A 19,942-nucleotide genomic window follows, 5' to 3' on the forward strand; every position below is an offset into this window, starting at 1 on the left:
CACACGCTCAGCGGGGGACCGGGGCTGCCCTTTATGCACATGCTCAGCGGGGGACCGGGGCTGCCCTTTATGCACACGCTCAGCGGGGGACCGGGGCTGCCCTTTATGCACACGCTCAGCGGGGGACCGGGGCTGCCCTTTATGCACACACTCAGCGGGGGACCGGGGCTGCCCTTTATGCACACGCTCAGCGGGGGACCGGGGCTGTGGAGTCGGAGTCTGGGAAATTGAGGAGTCCGAGTCGGAGGTTTGGCTTACCGACGCCACAGCCCTGGTAGGGACGACATATTTTTGGAAACTTAATAGATCCCTTTGTGGATTTTATCACAAGGTGATGAAAAAAAAAAATCTGCAGTAGAAAGAGCCCTTCAGCTTAAGTATTAGTTGGTGTGAATGTGCTCTAATGGGGCGAAGGGCGGAGGAACGCGATATTCACAGACTGTGAAATAAGCAATGAGAGCATACGAGAAGTGTCAGGATGCCGAGGTACCTGATTCCGGCATGTTCCCAGTCCTCCAGTCACCCATAGCCGGCCAGCCACCCGCATCAATGGCCCGTATACAGCGAGAAGGAGCCGCATCTATGGAGACATTGCCTGAAATGAAGAGAGAAGCATTAAACCTGAAGCCCAGGGCCAGCTAAATCCAACAACCACCGCACGTCCTTGGACTGACCGGACGGTGCTCATGGATATTCCAAAATAGTCAGACCCCAGGTGTAGAAGCAGAGCGTCAAGTCACAAAACAACAGTGGAGACCCCAGAAAGGCGTCTATCGATTATAAAGTCCGCAGACCTCACATCCTAGGTAATATCCCAAAGTATACAGAGACCAGGCCTGTATATAACATGCAGCGATCTGTAACCCACCTACGGAGGAAACCATGACCCCCCTACATACATTACAGGAGATATATACTTTATAGAAGCAGAAGGCGATACCACCTGTAGATCCAGCACTCGGGTTTCGCTCGCCCATGTCGTGCCCGCACTGGTCTGGGGAGAACCCTGCCCATGAAGGTTGCACCGCGCTCTGGTTCCAGTTTACACAATACCATCACCCGCACACACCAACCTCTGACAGCGACAATTACTATAAGGAACACTGATCCCATAAACAGAAGCCGCACAATCTACTTACAGCCTCACCATTTTGGCCATTAATCCCCTCCAGATGGCTGCCGAAATGAAATCGTGGCCTAGAGAATTACAGAAACCTGATCACAATCCATTATCACAGCGCGGAAGAGAACCTGATATGGGGCAGAGACTCCAGGACGATCATCCTCTGCCCCTCACAGATCCAGACATGGGGGGCAGAGACTCCAAGACGATCATCCTCTGCCCCTCACATAGATCCAGACATGGGGGCAGAGACTTCAGGACCATCATCCTCTGCCCCTCACATATATACAGACATGGGGGCAGAGACTCCAGGACCATCACCCTCTGCCCCTCACATAGATCCAGACATGGGGGGCAGAGACTCCAGGACCATCATCCTCTGCCCCTCACATAGATCCAGACATGGGGGCAGAGACTTCAGGACCATCATCCTCTGCCCCTCACATATATACAGACATGGGGGCAGAGACTCCAGGACCATCATCCTCTGCCCATCACATAGATCCAGACATGGGGGCAGAGACTCCAGGACCATCATCCTCTGCCCCTCACATAGATCCAGACATGGGGGCAGAGACTCCAGGACCATCATCCTCTGCCCATCACATAAATCCAGACATGGGGGGCAGAGACTCCAGGACCATCATCCTCTGCCCCTCACATATATACAGACATGGGGGCAGAGACTCCAGGACCATCATCCTCTGCCCCTCACATAGATCCAGACATGGGGGCAGAGACTCCAGGACCATCATCCTCTGCCCATCACATAGATCCAGACATGGGGGGCAGAGACTCCAGGACGATCATCCTCTGCCCCTCACAGATCCAGTCATGAGGGGTAGAGACTCCAGGACGATCATCCTCTGCCCATCACATATATACAGACAAGGGGGGCAGAGACTTCAGGACGATCATCCTCTACCCCTCACATATATACAGACATGGGGGGCAGAGACTCCAGGACAATCATCCTCTGCCCCTCACATATATACAGACATGGGGGGCAGAGACTCCAGGACGATCATCCTCTGCCCCTCACATATATACAGACATGGGGGGCAGAGACTTCAGGACCATCATCCTCTGCCCCTCACATAGATCCAGACAAGGGGGGCAGAAACTCCAGGACGATCATCCTCTACCCCTCACATATATACAGACATGGGGGGCAGAGACTTCAGGACCATCATCCTCTGCCCCTCACATAGATCCAGACATGGGGGGCAGAGACTCCAGGACGATCATCCTCTGCCCCTCACATAGATCCAGTCATGGGGGGCAGAGACTCCAGGACGATCATCCTCTGCCCATCACATATATACAGACATGGGAGCAGAGACTCCAGGACGATCATCCTCTGCCCATCAGACATGGGGGCAGAGACTCCAGGACGATCATCCTCTGCTCCTCACAGATCCAGTCATGGGGGGCAGAGACTCCAGGACGATCATCCTCTGCCCCTCACATATATACAGACATGGGGGCAGAGACTCCAGGACGATCATCCTCTGCCCATCACATAGATCCAGACATGGGGGGCAGAGACTCCAGGACGATCATCCTCTGCTCCTCACAGATCCAGACATGGGGGGGCAGAGACTCCAGGACGATCATCCTCTGCTCCTCACAGATCCAGACATAGGGGGCAGAGACTCCAGGACGATCATCCTCTGCCCATCACATAGATCCAGACATGGGGGGCAGAGACTCCAGGACGATCATCCTCTGCCCATCAGACATGGGGGCAGAGACTTCAGGACGATCATCCTCTGCTCATCACATAGATCCAGACATGGGGGGCAGAGACTCCAGGACGATCATCCTCTGCCCCTCACATAGATCCAGTCATGGGGGGCAGAGACTCCAGGACGATCATCCTCTGCCCATCACATATATACAGACATGGGAGCAGAGACTCCAGGACGATCATCCTCTGCCCATCAGACATGGGGGCAGAGACTCCAGGACGATCATCCTCTGCCCCTCACAAAAATCCAGACATGGGGGGCAGAGACTCCAGGACGATCATCCTCTGCCCATCAGACATGGGGGCAGAGACTCCAGGACGATCATCCTCTGCCCATCAGACATGGGGGCAGAGACTCCAGGACGATCATCCTCTGCCCATCAGACATGGGGGCAGAGACTCCAGGACGATCATCCTCTGCCCCTCACATAAATCCAGACATGGGGGGCAGAGACTCCAGGACGATCATCCTCTGCCCATCACATAGATCCAGACATGGGGGGCAGAGACTCCAGGACCATCATCCTCTGCCCATCACATAGATCCAGACATGGGGGGGCAGAGACTCCAGGACGATCATCCTCTGCTCCTCACAGATCCAGACATGGGGGGCAGAGACTCCAGGACGATCATCCTCTGCCCCTCACATAGATCCAGTCATGGGGGGCAGAGACTCCAGGACGATCATCCTCTGCCCATCACATATATACAGACATGGGGGGCAGAGACTCCAGGACGATCATCCTCTGCCCCTCACATAGATCCAGTCATGGGGGGCAGAGACTCCAGGACAATCATCCTCTGCCCATCACATATATACAGACATGGGGGGCAGAGACTCCAGGACGATCATCCTCTGCTCATCACATAAATCCAGACATGGGGGGCAGAGACTCCAGGATGATCATCCTCTGCCCGTCACATAGATCCAGACATGGGGGGCAGAGACTCCAGGACGATCATCCTCTGCCCATCACATAGATCCAGACATGGGGGGCAGAGACTCCAGGACGATCATCCTCTGCCCATCAGACATGGGGGCAGAGACTTCAGGACGATCATCCTCTGCTCATCCCATAGATCCAGACATGGGGGGCAGAGACTCCAGGACGATCATCCTCTGCCCCTCACATATATACAGACATGGGGGGCAGAGACTCCAGGACGATCATCCTCTGACCCTCACAAAAATCCAGACATGGGGGGCAGAGACTCCAGGACGATCATCCTCTGCCCCTCACATATATACAGACATGGGGGGCAGAGACTCCAGGACGATCATCCTCTGCCCATCAGACATGGGGGCAGAGACTCCAGGACGATCATCCTCTGCCCATCAGACATGGGGGCAGAGACTCCAGGACGATCATCCTCTGCCCATCAGACATGGGGGCAGAGACTCCAGGACGATCATCCTCTGCCCATCAGACATGGGGGCAGAGACTCCAGGACGATCATCCTCTGCCCCTCACATAAATCCAGACATGGGGGGCAGAGACTCCAGGACCATCATCCTCTGCCCATCACATAGATCCAGACATGGGGGGCAGAGACTCCAGGACCATCATCCTCTGCCCATCACATAGATCCAGACATGGGGGGGCAGAGACTCCAGGACGATCATCCTCTGACCCTCACAAAAATCCAGACATGGGGGGCAGAGACTCCAGGACGATCATCCTCTGCCCATAAAACATGGGGGCAGAGACTCCAGGACGATCATCCTCTGCCCATCAGACATGGGGGCAGAGACTCCAGGACGATCATCCTCTGCCCATCAGACATGGGGGCAGAGACTCCAGGACAATCATCCTCTGCCCATCACATAGATCCAGACATGGGGGGGGTAGAGACTCCAGGACTATCATCCTCTGCCAATCACATAGATCCAGACATGGGGGGGCAGAGACTCCAGGACCATCATCCTCTGCCCCTCACATATATACAGACATGGGGGGCAGAGACTCCAGGACGATCATCCTCTGCCCATCAGACATGGGGGCAGAGACTTCAGGACGATCATCCTCTGCTCATCACATAGATCCAGACATGGGGGGCAGAGACTCCAGGACGATCATCCTCTGCCCCTCACATATATACAGACATGGGGGGCAGAGACTCCAGGACGATCATCCTCTGCCCCTCACAAAAATCCAGACATGGGGGGCAGAGACTCCAGGACGATCATCCTCTGCCCATCAGACATGGGGGCAGAGACTCCAGGACGATCATCCTCTGCCCATCAGACATGGGGGCAGAGACTCCAGGACGATCATCCTCTGCCCATCAGACATGGGGGCAGAGACTCCAGGACGATCATCCTCTGCCCCTCACATAAATCCAGACATGGGGGGCAGAGACTCCAGGACGATCATCCTCTGCCCATCACATAGATCCAGACATGGGGGGCAGAGACTCCAGGACCATCATCCTCTGCCCATCACATAGATCCAGACATGGGGGGGCAGAGACTCCAGGACGATCATCCTCTGCTCCTCACAGATCCAGACATGGGGGGCAGAGACTCCAGGACGATCATCCTCTGCCCCTCACATAGATCCAGTCATGGGGGGCAGAGACTCCAGGACGATCATCCTCTGCCCATCACATATATACAGACATGGGGGGCAGAGACTCCAGGACGATCATCCTCTGCCCCTCACATAGATCCAGTCATGGGGGGCAGAGACTCCAGGACAATCATCCTCTGCCCATCACATATATACAGACATGGGGGGCAGAGACTCCAGGACGATCATCCTCTGCTCATCACATAAATCCAGACATGGGGGGCAGAGACTCCAGGATGATCATCCTCTGCCCGTCCCATAGATCCAGACATGGGGGGCAGAGACTCCAGGACGATCATCCTCTGCCCATCACATAGATCCAGACATGGGGGGCAGAGACTCCAGGACGATCATCCTCTGCCCATCAGACATGGGGGCAGAGACTTCAGGACGATCATCCTCTGCTCATCACATAGATCCAGACATGGGGGGCAGAGACTCCAGGACGATCATCCTCTGCCCCTCACATATATACAGACATGGGGGGCAGAGACTCCAGGACGATCATCCTCTGACCCTCACAAAAATCCAGACATGGGGGGCAGAGACTCCAGGACGATCATCCTCTGCCCCTCACATATATACAGACATGGGGGGCAGAGACTCCAGGACGATCATCCTCTGCCCATCAGACATGGGGGCAGAGACTCCAGGACGATCATCCTCTGCCCATCAGACATGGGGGCAGAGACTCCAGGACGATCATCCTCTGCCCATCAGACATGGGGGCAGAGACTCCAGGACGATCATCCTCTGCCCATCAGACATGGGGGCAGAGACTCCAGGACGATCATCCTCTGCCCCTCACATAAATCCAGACATGGGGGGCAGAGACTCCAGGACCATCATCCTCTGCCCATCACATAGATCCAGACATGGGGGGCAGAGACTCCAGGACCATCATCCTCTGCCCATCACATAGATCCAGACATGGGGGGGCAGAGACTCCAGGACGATCATCCTCTGACCCTCACAAAAATCCAGACATGGGGGGCAGAGACTCCAGGACGATCATCCTCTGCCCATCAGACATGGGGGCAGAGACTCCAGGACGATCATCCTCTGCCCATCAGACATGGGGGCAGAGACTCCAGGACGATCATCCTCTGCCCATCAGACATGGGGGCAGAGACTCCAGGACAATCATCCTCTGCCCATCACATAGATCCAGACATGGGGGGGGGTAGAGACTCCAGGACTATCATCCTCTGCCAATCACATAGATCCAGACATGGGGGGGCAGAGACTCCAGGACCATCATCCTCTGCCCCTCACATATATACAGACATGGGGGGCAGAGACTCCAGGACGATCATCCTCTGCCCATCACATAGATCCAGACATGGGGGGCAGAGACTCCAGGACGATCATCCTCTGCCCCTCACATATTTACAGACATGAGGGGCAGAGACTCCAGGACGATCATCCTCTGCCCCTCACATATATACAGACATGGGGGACAGAGACTCCAGGACGATCATCCTCTGCCCATCACATAGATCCAGACATGGAAGGCAGAGACTCCAGGACGATCATCCTCTGCCCCTCACATATTTACAGACATGAGGGGCAGAGACTCCAGGACGATCATCCTCTGCCCCTCACATATATACAGACATGGGGGGCAGAGACTCCAGGACGATCATCCTCTGCCCATCACATAGATCCAGACATGGGGGGCAGAGACTCCAGGACGATCATCCTCTGCCCATCACATAGATCCAGACATGGGGGGCAGAGACTCCAGGACGATCATCCTCTGCCCGTCACATATATACAGACATGGGGGGCAGAGACTTCAGGACGATCATCCTCTGCCCCTCACATTTACAGACATGGGGGGCAGAGACTCCAGGACTATCATCCTCTGCCCGTCGCATAGATCCAGACATGGGGGGCAGAGACTCCAGGACGATCATCCTCTGCCCGTCACATAGATCCAGACATGGGGGGGCAGAGACTCCAGGACGATCATCCTCTGCCCATCAGACATGGGGGCAGAGACTCCAGGACAATCATCCTCTGCCCATCAGCAATGGGGGCAGAGACTCCAGGACAATCATCCTCTGCCCATCAGCAATGGGGGCAGAGACTCCAGGACAATCATCCTCTGCCCATCAGCAATGGGGGCAGAGACTCCAGGACAATCATCCTCTGCCCATCAGCAATGGGGGCAGAGACTCCAGGACGATCATCCTCTGCCCATCAGACATGGGGGCAGAGACTCCAGGACGATCATCCTCTGCCCATCAGACATGGGGGCAGAGACTCCAGGACGATCATCCTCTGCCCATCAGACATGGGGGCAGAGACTCCAGGACGATCATCCTCTGCCCATCAGACATGGGGGCAGAGACTCCAGGACGATCATCCTCTGCCCATCAGACATGGGGGCAGAGACTCCAGGACGATCATCCTCTGCCCATCAGACATGGGGGCAGAGACTCCAGGACGATCATCCTCTGCCCATCAGACATGGGGGCAGAGACTCCAGGACGATCATCCTCTGCCCATCAGACATGGGGGCAGAGACTCCAGGACGATCATCCTCTGCCCATCAGACATGGGGGCAGAGACTCCAGGACGATCATCCTCTGCCCATCAGACATGGGGGCAGAGACTCCAGGACGATCATCCTCTGCCCATCAGACATGGGGGCAGAGACTCCAGGACGATCATCCTCTGCCCATCAGACATGGGGGCAGAGACTCCAGGACGATCATCCTCTGCCCATCAGACATGGGGGCAGAGACTCCAGGACGATCATCCTCTGCCCATCAGACATGGGGGCAGAGACTCCAGGACGATCATCCTCTGCCCATCAGACATGGGGGCAGAGACTCCAGGACGATCATCCTCTGCCCATCAGACATGGGGGCAGAGACTCCAGGACGATCATCCTCTGCCCATCAGACATGGGGGCAGAGACTCCAGGACGATCATCCTCTGCCCATCAGACATGGGGGCAGAGACTCCAGGACGATCATCCTCTGCCCATCAGACATGGGGGCAGAGACTCCAGGACGATCATCCTCTGCCCATCAGACATGGGGGCAGAGACTCCAGGACGATCATCCTCTGCCCATCAGACATGGGGGCAGAGACTCCAGGACGATCATCCTCTGCCCATCAGACATGGCGGCAGAGACTCCAGGACGATCATCCTCTGCCCATCAGACATGGGGGCAGAGACTCCAGGACGATCATCCTCTGCCCGTCACATAGATCCAGACATGGGGGGCAGAGACTTCAGGACGATCATCCTCTGCCCGTCACATATATACAGACATGGGGGGCAGAGACTCCAGGACGATCATCCTCTGCCAGTCACATAGATCCAGACATGGGGGGCAGAGACTCCAGGACGATCATCCTCTGCCCCTCACATATATACAGACATGGGGGGCAGAGACTCCAGGACGATCATCCTCTGCCCCTCGCATATATACAGACATGGGGGGCAGAGACTCCAGGACGATCATCCTCTGCCAGTCACATAGATCCAGACATGGGGGGCAGAGACTCCAGGACAATCATCCTCTGCCCCTCACATAAATCCAGACATGGGGGGCAGAGACTCCAGGAATATCATCCTCTGCCCCTCACATAAATCCAGACATGGGGGGCAGAGACTCCAGGAATATCATCCTCTGCCCCTCACATATATACAGACATGGGGGGCAGAGACTCCAGGACGATCATCCTCTGCCCCTCACATATATACAGACATGGGGCGCAGAGACTCCAGGACGATCATCCTCTGCCAGTCACATAGATCCAGTCATGGGGGGCAGAGACTCCAGGACGATCATCCTCTGCCAGTCACATAGATCCAGACATGGGGGGCAGAGACTCCAGGACCATCATCCTCTGCCCCTCACATAAATCCAGACATGGGGGGCAGAGACTCCAGGAATATCATCCTCTGCCCCTCACATAAATCCAGACATGGGGGGCAGAGACTCCAGGACGATCATCCTCTGCCCCTCACATATATACAGACATGGGGGGCAGAGACTCCAGGACGATCATCCTCTGCCCCTCACATATATACAGACATGGGGGGCAGAGACTCCAGGACGATCATCCTCTGCCCATCACATAGATCCAGACATGGGGGGCAGAGACTCCAGGACGATCATCCTCTGCCCATCACATATATACAGACATGGGGGGCAGAGACTCCAGGACGATCATCCTCTGCCCATCACATAGATCCAGACATGGGGGGCAGAGACTCCAGGACGATCATCCTTTGCCCCTCACATAGATCCAGACACCGCTGCGCTGCTGGGAGGCCCAATTTATGGAGCCTTTCCTGACACTTTCCACAGAGGTGACAAAGACAACAACTCCACTGGGAGTCATAGAAGATGCTCAGTGTGAGAACGGGCTTAGTGCCGTCACCTGGTCTGTAATGGAGGAAGAAAACACCGCGGTGATGAAGTCACTCTGGATCGGCACCAAACACCACTTCAGTTAAGAGGACGAGTCAAAACTTACTGTATAGATATAATAATGTTGTCATTTATTCCTTATTATTAAAATAAGACTATAGAGCCTTTGTGGCAGCAGATGTAGTCACTGTAGCCTAATAATACTACAGACCAGAAGGACCTTTGTGGATTTTTTCAACTCCACAGAATATGGACTGTATGTTCTCACTAACCCGTAAGAAAGCCTCTTTCTGCCTCCATATAATGCCCACCGCGGCACACAGGGGAGGGGGGGGGAGCCCACCGCGACACAGAGGGAAGGGGGGGGGGGAGCCCACCGCGACACAGAGGGGAGGGGGGGGGGGGGGGAGAGCCCACCGCGACACAGAGGGGAGGGGGGGGGGAGCCCACCGCGACACAGAGGGGAGGGGGGGGGGGGAGCCCACCGCGACACAGAGGGGAGGGGGGGGGGAGCCCACCGCGACACAGAGGGGAGGGGGGGGGGGAGCCCACCGCGACACAGAGGGGAGGGGGGGGGGAGCCCACCGCGACACAGAGGGGAGGGGGGGGGGGAGCCCACCGCGACACAGAGGGGAGGGGGGGGGGGGGAGCCCACCGCGACACAGAGGGGAGGGGGGGGGGGAGCCCACCGCGACACAGAGGGGAGGGGGGGGGGGAGCCCACCGCGACACAGAGGGGAGGGGGGGGGGGGGGAGCCCACCGCGACACAGAGGGGAGGGGGGGGGAGCCCACCGCGACACAGAGGGGAGGGGGGGGAGCCCACCGCGACACAGAGGGGAGGGGGGGGGAGCCCACCGCGACACAGAGGGGAGGGGGGGGGAGCCCACCGCGACACAGAGGGGAGGGGGGGGGAGCCCACCGCGACACAGAGGGGAGGGGGGGGGAGCCCACCGCGACACAGAGGGGAGGGGGGGGGAGCCCACCGCGACACAGAGGGGAGGGGGGGGGAGCCCACCGCGACACAGAGGGGAGGGGGGGGGTCCACCGCGACACAGAGGGGAGGGGGGGGGGTCCACCGCGACACAGAGGGGGGGGGGGGGGGTCCACCGCGACACAGAGGGGGGGGGGGGGGTCCACCGCGACACAGAGGGGAGGGGGGGGAGCCCACCGCGACACAGAGGGGAGGGGGGGGAGCCCACCGCGACACAGAGGGGAGGGGGGGGAGCCCACCGCGACACAGAGGGGAGGGGGGGGGAGCCCACCGCGACACAGAGGGGAGGGGGGGAGCCCACCGCGACACAGAGGGGAGGGGGGGAGCCCACCGCGACACAGAGGGGAGGGGGGGAGCCCACCGCGACACAGAGGGGAGGGGGGGAGCCCACCGCGACACAGAGGGGAGGGGGGGAGCCCACCGCGACACAGAGGGGAGGGGGGGAGCCCACCGCGACACAGAGGGACAGAGGGGAGGGGGGGGGAGCCCACCGCGACACAGAGGGACAGAGGGGAGGGGGGGGGAGCCCACCGCGACACAGAGGGACAGAGGGGAGGGGGGGGGGAGCCCACCGCGACACAGAGGGACAGAGGGGAGGGGGGGGGGAGCCCACCGCGACACAGAGGGGAGGGGGGGGAGCCCACCGCGACACAGAGGGGAGGGGGGGGGAGCCCACCGCGACACAGAGGGGAGGGGGGGGGAGCCCACCGCGACACAGAGGGGAGGGGGGGGGAGCCCACCGCGACACAGAGGGGAGGGGGGGGGAGCCCACCGCGACACAGAGGGGAGGGGGGGGGAGCCCACCGCGACACAGAGGGGAGGGGGGGGGAGCCCACCGCGACACAGAGGGGAGGGGGGGGAGCCCACCGCGACACAGAGGGGAGGGGGGGGAGCCCACCGCGACACAGAGGGGAGGGGGGGGAGCCCACCGCGACACAGAGGGGAGGGGGGGAGCCCACCGCGACACAGAGGGGAGGGGGGGAGCCCACCGTGACACAGAGGGGAGGGGGGGAGCCCACCGCGACACAGAGGGGAGGGGGGGAGCCCACCGCGACACAGAGGGGAGGGGGGGAGCCCACCGCGACACAGAGGGGAGGGGGGGAGCCCACCGCGACACAGAGGGGAGGGGGGGAGCCCACCGCGACACAGAGGGGAGGGGGGAGCCCACCGCGACACAGAGGGGAGGGGGGGAGCCCACCGCGACACAGAGGGGAGGGGGGGGAGCCCACCGCGACACAGAGGGGAGGGGGGGAGCCCACCGCGACACAGAGGGGAGGGGGGGAGCCCACCGCGACACAGAGGGGAGGGGGGGAGCCCACCGCGACACAGAGGGGAGGGGGGGAGCCCACCGCGACACAGAGGGGAGGGGGGGAGCCCACCGCGACACAGAGGGGAGGGGGGGAGCCCACCGCGACACAGAGGGGAGGGGGGGAGCCCACCGCGACACAGAGGGGAGGGGGGGAGCCCACCGCGACACAGAGGGGAGGGGGGGAGCCCACCGCGACACAGAGGGGAGGGGGGGAGCCCACCGCGACACAGAGGGGAGGGGGGGAGCCCACCGCGACACAGAGGGGAGGGGGGGAGCCCACCGCGACACAGAGGGGAGGGGGGGAGCCCACCGCGACACAGAGGGGAGGGGGGGAGCCCACCGCGACACAGAGGGACAGAGGGGAGGGGGGGAGCCCACCGCGACACAGAGGGACAGAGGGGAGGGGGGAAGCCCACCGCGACACAGAGGGACAGAGGGGAGGGGGGGAGCCCACCGCGACACAGAGGGACAGAGGGGAGGGGGGGAGCCCACCGCGACACAGAGGGACAGAGGGGAGGGGGGGAGCCCACCGCGACACAGAGGGACAGAGGGGGGGGCCCACCGCGGCACAGAGGGGAGGGGGGGGGCCCACCGCGGCACAGATACGTAACATGATGTCTTAGTTATGACTTCATTAGGAGAAAATACTACACAAATGTCTCAAAAACAGCAGAGACTGATTAGACCTTTCAGACGTATTTCAACCTGTAGAAAAAAATGCACCAAAAATATTCAAAACAAAACGTGCTGTAAAAAAAACATTTAAAACATAATAACATTTATTACAATTCAGTTTTAGGGCACATGTAACAATTCTAGCTGAAAGCATAAAAAGGATCAACAAGTTAAATAAACCTCAACGGATGGTACTTGAATGTGACGGCCATCGTGTATCATTACACGTGTAGCTGCAAACAAACGTGCTCAAAAACCGCAGACACCATGACAGTCCCGATGGTACAATGTCATAAACTAGCAAGACACGTCCAATGGACACAGCATTAACCCTATAGAGATCGTCTCATGCAAGAAGCAACACAAAATCCATACAAGACATCAGCAGCAGAGACACTTACAGCAGGTGGAGCGTCGGAGCGTCGGTCTATGGCCTCCAGCATTCACCTCCTGCACTGGGAGATAAGGAGCTTACACTGGGCTCAGCCCACACCCGCCTGCTGCTAAAGGTCAGGCACTAAAGCCTGCTCCACCAGCACATGACGAGAAGCTTTCATCCGCCCGTGATGCATCATAGGGGCAGACAACAGCGGGCATGCTGGGAGTTGTAGTGTGTGATGCTTGGGGTTGTAGTGGCCTAAAGTAATGTGCGGGATTACAAAACACAACTCGGTGGGTCGGATTCATTATTGCATTTGTGGCCTCGTGTCACTTTTTTTTTTGTTTGTTCCATTTTAAAGACCATTTCTTACAGACACCATTGTGAGCAGCGTTTGGGGTTTCTAGAGGTTTTTACCAATTCATCAATTCAAACTTTGAAAAGTCACATTTTTTGTGCAAATCAGTGAACACTTATTTTTAAACTGCGGGAAAACAATGGTGTAATATGAATTTGGGGTATTGCGGTGCCCCAACACTCACCCTTGAGCAGGTGTCAGGCAGAAGAGGGATTTGGCAGATTGGATTTCAACCACCCGATCCCTCTGTCCTTATAGATGAGCTGCAGCAGAGGTGTCCGGCCGCAGATTATCACCCTGTCCCTTTAAGAGCAAAATAATATGTTCAGCAAAGAAGGGCACAAAAAAATATCTTAAAGGGATTATCCCCACTTGTAAATTTTTTTTAAAATGGGCCTTTAATGGTCTTAAAAGTAAAAACCATACACACTCACCTAGCAGACCCCGGTCGCACCTCCATACAGCTGCCCGTGTCCCCCCACAAGTCACAGTCTGTCTGATCAGAACAAGCCAGGAGGCCAGAACAGCAGGGTCCGGGAGGAGTGTGGGTTTTTTTTTTCATTCTAAGACCACCATGGACCCATTTGTTTTTTTTAAATAAGTAGTGCACATCCCCTTTAAGGCTAAACTGCAAAACCAAATCTGAACCATGGACAAGAGTGGCCCCCTCGCTAGAAGACTATTTATAGTTACAATTCTTAAAGGGTTTGTCTGGTTTATAATAAACATTCTCAAAACACCCCAAAGGGGAGATCTGAGATGACAGGAGAGGTCCCGTTATCAAATGATTCTCGTCTGAGCGGCCCCTGTAGGTCTGTACATGACACCGAGCCATCAACGCTTCATACACTGTGCTCCTCGGCGGCAGCAGGTCCACCACAGCGGGGTCCTGCAGGTCCACCACAGCGGGGTCCTGCAGGTCCACCACAGCGGGGTCCTGCAGGTCCACCACAGCGGGGTCCAGCAGGTCCACCACAGCGGGGTCCAGCAGGTCCACCACAGCGGGGTCCAGCAGGTCCACCACAGCGGGGTCCAGCAGGTCCACCACAGCGGGGTCCAGCAGGTCCACCACAGCGGGGTCCAGCAGGTCCACCACAGCGGGGTCCAGCAGGTCCACCACAGCGGGGTCCAGCAGGTCCACCACAGCGGGGTCCTGCTGCAATCCTGTGTGGCGACATACAGTGTACACTGACATCTTGCCCTTGAGGGGAGGGATGAGCTGCTCTGGAGCACAGACCATGAACACATCCATGTGATAAAGATTCAGTCTCACATCAGTAAATGATGGGAACAGACGTCCTCACCTGTCCTGGGCACGACTGTCCCACCCAGAAGCTGTAAATAAATTCTGACAGACGCCTGGAGGACGCATCAGCTGGGAAAACAGCAGCCATTCAGCTGTCACCAAGCGTCCAGCCATAAAGGAAGGTGTCAACGCTCCAAAACACAGAGGTGGTCGGGGGTATTAGGCTCCAATAAGCAAATATCACCGTGCACTGACCGAGGAGCAGTAAATCCCCTTCCCAGACACGAACTGACAGCACGGACGGTGCAGATCTGGACCAAGACGCTGATTAGCATCTGCTCCTATAAGGAGAACGGGTCCCGGCACCGAGGGGACGTGCAATGTGACAACTCCCTACACCCACAGAGGGGAGCAGAGAACGCACCCTGGCAATGATGGGAGGTCGGCACATGGGAACACCACAGGACCCAGCAGACGTGGCCCCTGCACTCACAAAGGGGGTCACCCCGAGGTCTTCGCTCCTGTCACGGCTCCCGTGGTCTCCGCTCCAGTCACAGCCCCCCCGCCCCCGTGGTCTCCGCTCCAGTCACAGCCCCCACGCCCCCACGGTCTCCGCTCCAGTCACAGCCCCCCCGCCCCCGCGGTCTCCGCTCCAGTCACAGCCCTCCCGCCCCCGCGGTCTCCGCTCCAGTCACAGCCCTCCGCGGTCTCCGCTCCAGTCACAGACCCCCCGCCCCCACGGTCTCCACTCCAGTCACAGCCCTCCGCGGTCTCCGCTCCAGTCACAGCCCCCCGCGGTCTCCGCTCCAGTCACAGCCCCCCGCGGTCTCCGCTCCAGTCACAGACCCCCCGCCCCCGCGGTCTCCGCTCCAGTCACAGACCCCCCGCCCCCGCGGTCTCCGCTCCAGTCACAGACCCCCCGCCCCCGCGGTCTCCGCTCCAGTCACAGACCCCCCGCGGTCTCCGCTCCAGTCACAGACCCCCCGCGGTCTCCGCTCCAGCCACAGCCCCCCACGTTCTCCGCTCCCGTGGTCTCCGCTCCAGCCACAGCCCCCCACGTTCTCCGCTCCCACCACAGCCCCCCGCCCCCACTCCCGTGGTCTCCACTCCAGTCACAGCCCCCCCGCCCCCGCAGTCTCCGCTCCAGTCACAGACCCCCCGCCCCCGCGGTCTCCGCTCCAGTCACAGACCCCCCGCCCCCGCGGTCTCCGCTCCAGTCACAGACCCCCCGCCCCCGCGGTCTCCGCTCCAGTCACAGACCCCCCGCGGTCTCCGCTCCCGCCACAGCCCCCCACGTTCTCCGCTCCCACCACAGCCCCCCGCCCCCACTCCCGTGGTCTCCACTACAGTCACAGCCCCCCCGCCCCCGCAGTCTCCGCTCCAGTCACAGACCCCCCGCCCCCGCGGTCTCCGCTCCCATGGTCTCCACTCCAGTCACAGCCCCCCACGGTCTCCGCTCCAGCCCCCCACATTCTCCGCTCCCGCGGTCTCCGCTCCCGCCACAGCCCCCCGCGTTCTCCGCTCCCACCACAGCCCCCACTCCCGTGGTCTCCACTCCAATCACAGCCCCCCACCCCCCGCGGTCTCCGCTCCAGTCACAGCCCCCCTACAGTCTCCGCTCCAGTCACAGCCCCCCCACAGTCTCCGCTCCAGTCACAGCCCCCCCACAGTCTCCGCTCCAGTCACAGCCCCCCCACAGTCTCCGCGGTCTCCGCTCCCATGGTCTCCACTCCAGTCACAGCCCCCCACGGTCTCCGCTCCAGCCACAGCCCCCCACATTCTCCGCTCCCGCGGTCTCCGCTCCCGCGGTCTCCGCTCCAGCCACAGCCCCCCGCGTTCTCTGCTCCCGCCACAGCCCCCACTCCCGTGGTCTCCACTCCAGTCACAGCCCCCCCGCCCCCGCTCCAGTCACAGCCCCCCACCCCCCGCGGTCTCCACTCCAGTCACAGCCCCCCCACGGTCTCCGCTCCAGTCACAGCCCCCCCACGGTCTCCGCTCCAGTCACAGCCCCCCCACGGTCTCCGCTCCAGTCACAGCCCCCCCACGGTCTCCGCTCCAGTCACAGCCCCCCCCCGCCCCCGCGGTCTCCGCTCCCATGGTCTCCACTCCAGTCACAGCCCCCCACGGTCTCCGCTCCAGCCACAGCCCCCCACATTCTCCGCTCCCGCGGTCTCCGCTCCCGCGGTCTCCGCTCCAGCCACAGCCCCCCGCGTTCTCTGCTCCCACCACAGCCCCCACTCCCGTGGTCTCCACTCCAGTCACAGCCCCCCCGCCCCCGCGGTCTCCGCTCCAGTCACAGCCCCCCACCCCCCGCGGTCTCCACTCCAGTCACAGCCCCCCCACGGTCTCCGCTCCAGTCACAGCCCCCCCACGGTCTCCGCTCCAGTCACAGCCCCCCCACGGTCTCCGCTCCAGTCACAGCCCCCCCACGGTCTCCGCTCCAGTCACAGCCCCCCCACGGTCTCCGCTCCAGTCACAGCCCCCCCACGGTCTCCGCTCCAGTCACAGCCCCCCGCCCCCACGGTCTCCGCTCCAGTCACAGCCCCCCGCCCCCACGGTCTCCGCTCCAGTCACAGCCCCCCGCCCCCACGGTCTCCGCTCCAGTCACAGCCCCCCCACAGTCTCCGCTCCAGTCACAGCACCCCCCCGCCCCCGCGGTCTCCGCTCCCACGGTCTCCACTCCAGTCACAGCCCCCCACGGTCTCCGCTCCAGCCACAGCCCCCCACATTCTCCGCTCCCGCGGTCTCCGCTCCCGTGGTCTCCGCTCCCGTGGTCTCCGCTCCAGCCACAGCCCCCCGCGTTCTCTGCTCCCACCACAGCCCCCACTCCCGTGGTCTCCACTCCAGTCACAGCCCCCCCGCCCCCGCGGTCTCCGCTCCAGTCACAGCCCCCCACCCCCTCCGCTCCAGTCACAGCCCCCCCACGGTCTCCGCTCCAGTCACAGCCCCCCCGCGGTCTCCGCTCCAGTCACAGCCCCCCCGCGGTCTCCGCTCCAGTCACAGCCCCCCCGCGGTCTCCGCTCCAGTCACAGCCCCCCCGCGGTCTCCGCTCCAGTCACAGCCCCCCCGCGGTCTCCGCTCCAGTCACAGCCCCCCCGCGGTCTCCGCTCCAGTCACAGCCCCCCCGCGGTCTCCGCTCCAGTCACAGCCCCCCCGCGGTCTCCGCTCCAGTCACAGCCCCCCCGCGGTCTCCGCTCCAGTCACAGCCCCCCCGCGGTCTCCGCTCCAGTCACAGCCCCCCCGCGGTCTCCGCTCCAGTCACAGCCCCCCCGCGGTCTCCACTCCAGTCACAGCCCCCCCACGGTCTCCACTCCAGTCACAGCCCCCCCACGGTCTCCACTCCAGTCACAGCCCCCCCACGGTCTCCACTCCAGTCACAGCCCCCCCACGGTCTCCACTCCAGTCACAGCCCCCCCACGGTCTCCACTCCAGTCACAGCCCCCCCACGGTCTCCACTCCAGTCACAGCCCCCCCACGGTCTCCGCTCCAGTCACAGCCCCCCCACGGTCTCCGCTCCAGTCACAGCCCCCCCACGGTCTCCGCTCCAGTCACAGCCCCCCCACGGTCTCCGCTCCAGTCACAGCCCCCCCACGGTCTCCGCTCCAGTCACAGCCCCCCCACGGTCTCCGCTCCAGTCACAGCCCCCCCACGGTCTCCGCTCCAGTCACAGCCCCCCCACGGTCTCCGCTCCAGTCACAGCCCCCCCGCGGTCTCCGCTCCAGTCACAGCCCCCCCGCGGTCTCCGCTCCAGTCACAGCCCCCCCGCGGTCTCCGCTCCAGTCACAGTCCCCCCGCGGTCTCCGCTCCAGTCACAGTCCCCCCGCGGTCTCCGCTCGTCACAGTCCCCCCGCGGTCTCCGCTCCAGTCACAGCCCCCCGCCCCCGCGGTCTCCGCTCCAGTCACAGCCCCCCGCCCCCGCGGTCTCCGCTCCAGTCACAGCCCCCCGCCCCCGCGGTCTCCGCTCCAGTCACAGCCCCCCGCCCCTGCGGTCTCCGCTCCAGTCACAGCCCCCCCGCGGTCTCCGCTCCAGTCACAGCCCCCCGCCCCCGCGGTCTCCGCTCCAGTCACAGCCCCCCCGCGGTCTCCGCTCCAGTCACAGCCCCCCGCCCCCGCGGTCTCCGCTCCAGTCACAGCCCCCCGCCCCCGCGGTCTCCGCTCCCATCTCTTTTGTAATCCACAATATTTCTAATAACGGACTCCAGAGACTCATGACCCGGCCACCAGGTCCCATCGTCTCCGCTCGCACGCGGTTTTCCAGCCTCTCGCTGCAGTTCACCATCTTTGCGCCATTTTACAGATTTCAGGAGTAAAATCCACAACTAAAATGTCACAAATCAATGTAGAATCACAGCCAGTTCATAAACACCGGACATTGTCCACTGTGGTGAGGACTACCACCCCCAGCATGTCCTGCACAAGGACAACCACCCCTCGCAGGTCCCGGTAACCCCCGTCCTGCAGGAGACACAGCCCTCCCCTCCACACAGCGGTCGGTACCTGAGCTCCTCTTCCCCGGGATGTGCAGGTGCAGGGACCCGAGCTCCTCCGGCCTCCGGAGGTTTATAGTCCCGTCCCACCAACTACCGGCCCCGTAGGCCTGAGCGGTTACTAAGCAACCAGAGCGCGGCGGGCGGGACATGACTGGTCTCCAGGCAACCAAGGAGCGGAGGGGCGGAGCCTGAGCACCTGTTACACCGCGCGGAGAATGACGGGAAGACGGCGCAGACACCTGCTACCGCTGTGGGCGGGGCCTGAGAGACAAGGAGTGAGAGGTCAGGAGGGTCCCGGAGACCTGTCGTCATGGAGACCCGTGTGTGAGGAGGACGGTGTGATACACTGCTGTGCCGCCATTATAACCCTCCATAAACAGTGCAGGTACAGAGCAAGGGATCATGTCACTCCCATTATAACCCTCCATATACAGTGCAGGCATGGAGCGCAGGCTCATGTCACTGCCATTATAACCCTACATACAGTGAAGGGATGGAGCGCAGGCTCATGTCACTGCCATTATAACCCTACATACAGTGCAGGGATGGAGCGCGGGCTCATGTCACTGCCATTATAACCCTCCATATACAGTGCAGGGATGGAGCGCAGGCTCATGTCACTGCCATTATAACCCTACATACAGTGCAGGGATG

General features: G+C 60.9%; 1 protein-coding gene across 7 annotated transcripts in view; it reads right to left on the reverse strand.

The window, feature by feature from the left end:
- Positions 1-19,453, reverse strand: part of SSX2IP (SSX family member 2 interacting protein) — a 61,658-nt gene extending 42,205 nt beyond the window's left edge. For 5 of the 7 annotated variants that reach the window (XM_073644010.1, XM_073644012.1, XM_073644016.1 and 2 more), the window contains exons 1-2: positions 19,296-19,452; positions 491-595 (exon numbers count right to left, since the gene is read on the reverse strand). In XM_073644010.1, coding sequence (XP_073500111.1) covers positions 491-595; positions 19,296-19,437 — 247 coding nt within the window. In that variant the 5' untranslated portion in view covers positions 19,438-19,452. Of the gene's footprint in view, positions 1-490; positions 596-13,216; positions 13,342-19,295 lie in introns of those variants that run through there. The other 2 variants (XM_073644011.1, XM_073644015.1) reach the window with 2 other exon arrangements.
- Positions 19,454-19,942: the final 489 nt, after the last annotated feature.

This window comes from Phyllobates terribilis, unplaced genomic scaffold (assembly GCF_046119375.1).
Source record: "Phyllobates terribilis strain yellow unplaced genomic scaffold, ASM4611937v1 Scaffold_8__6_contigs__length_399053987, whole genome shotgun sequence".
Lineage (NCBI taxonomy): Eukaryota > Metazoa > Chordata > Amphibia > Anura > Dendrobatidae > Phyllobates > Phyllobates terribilis.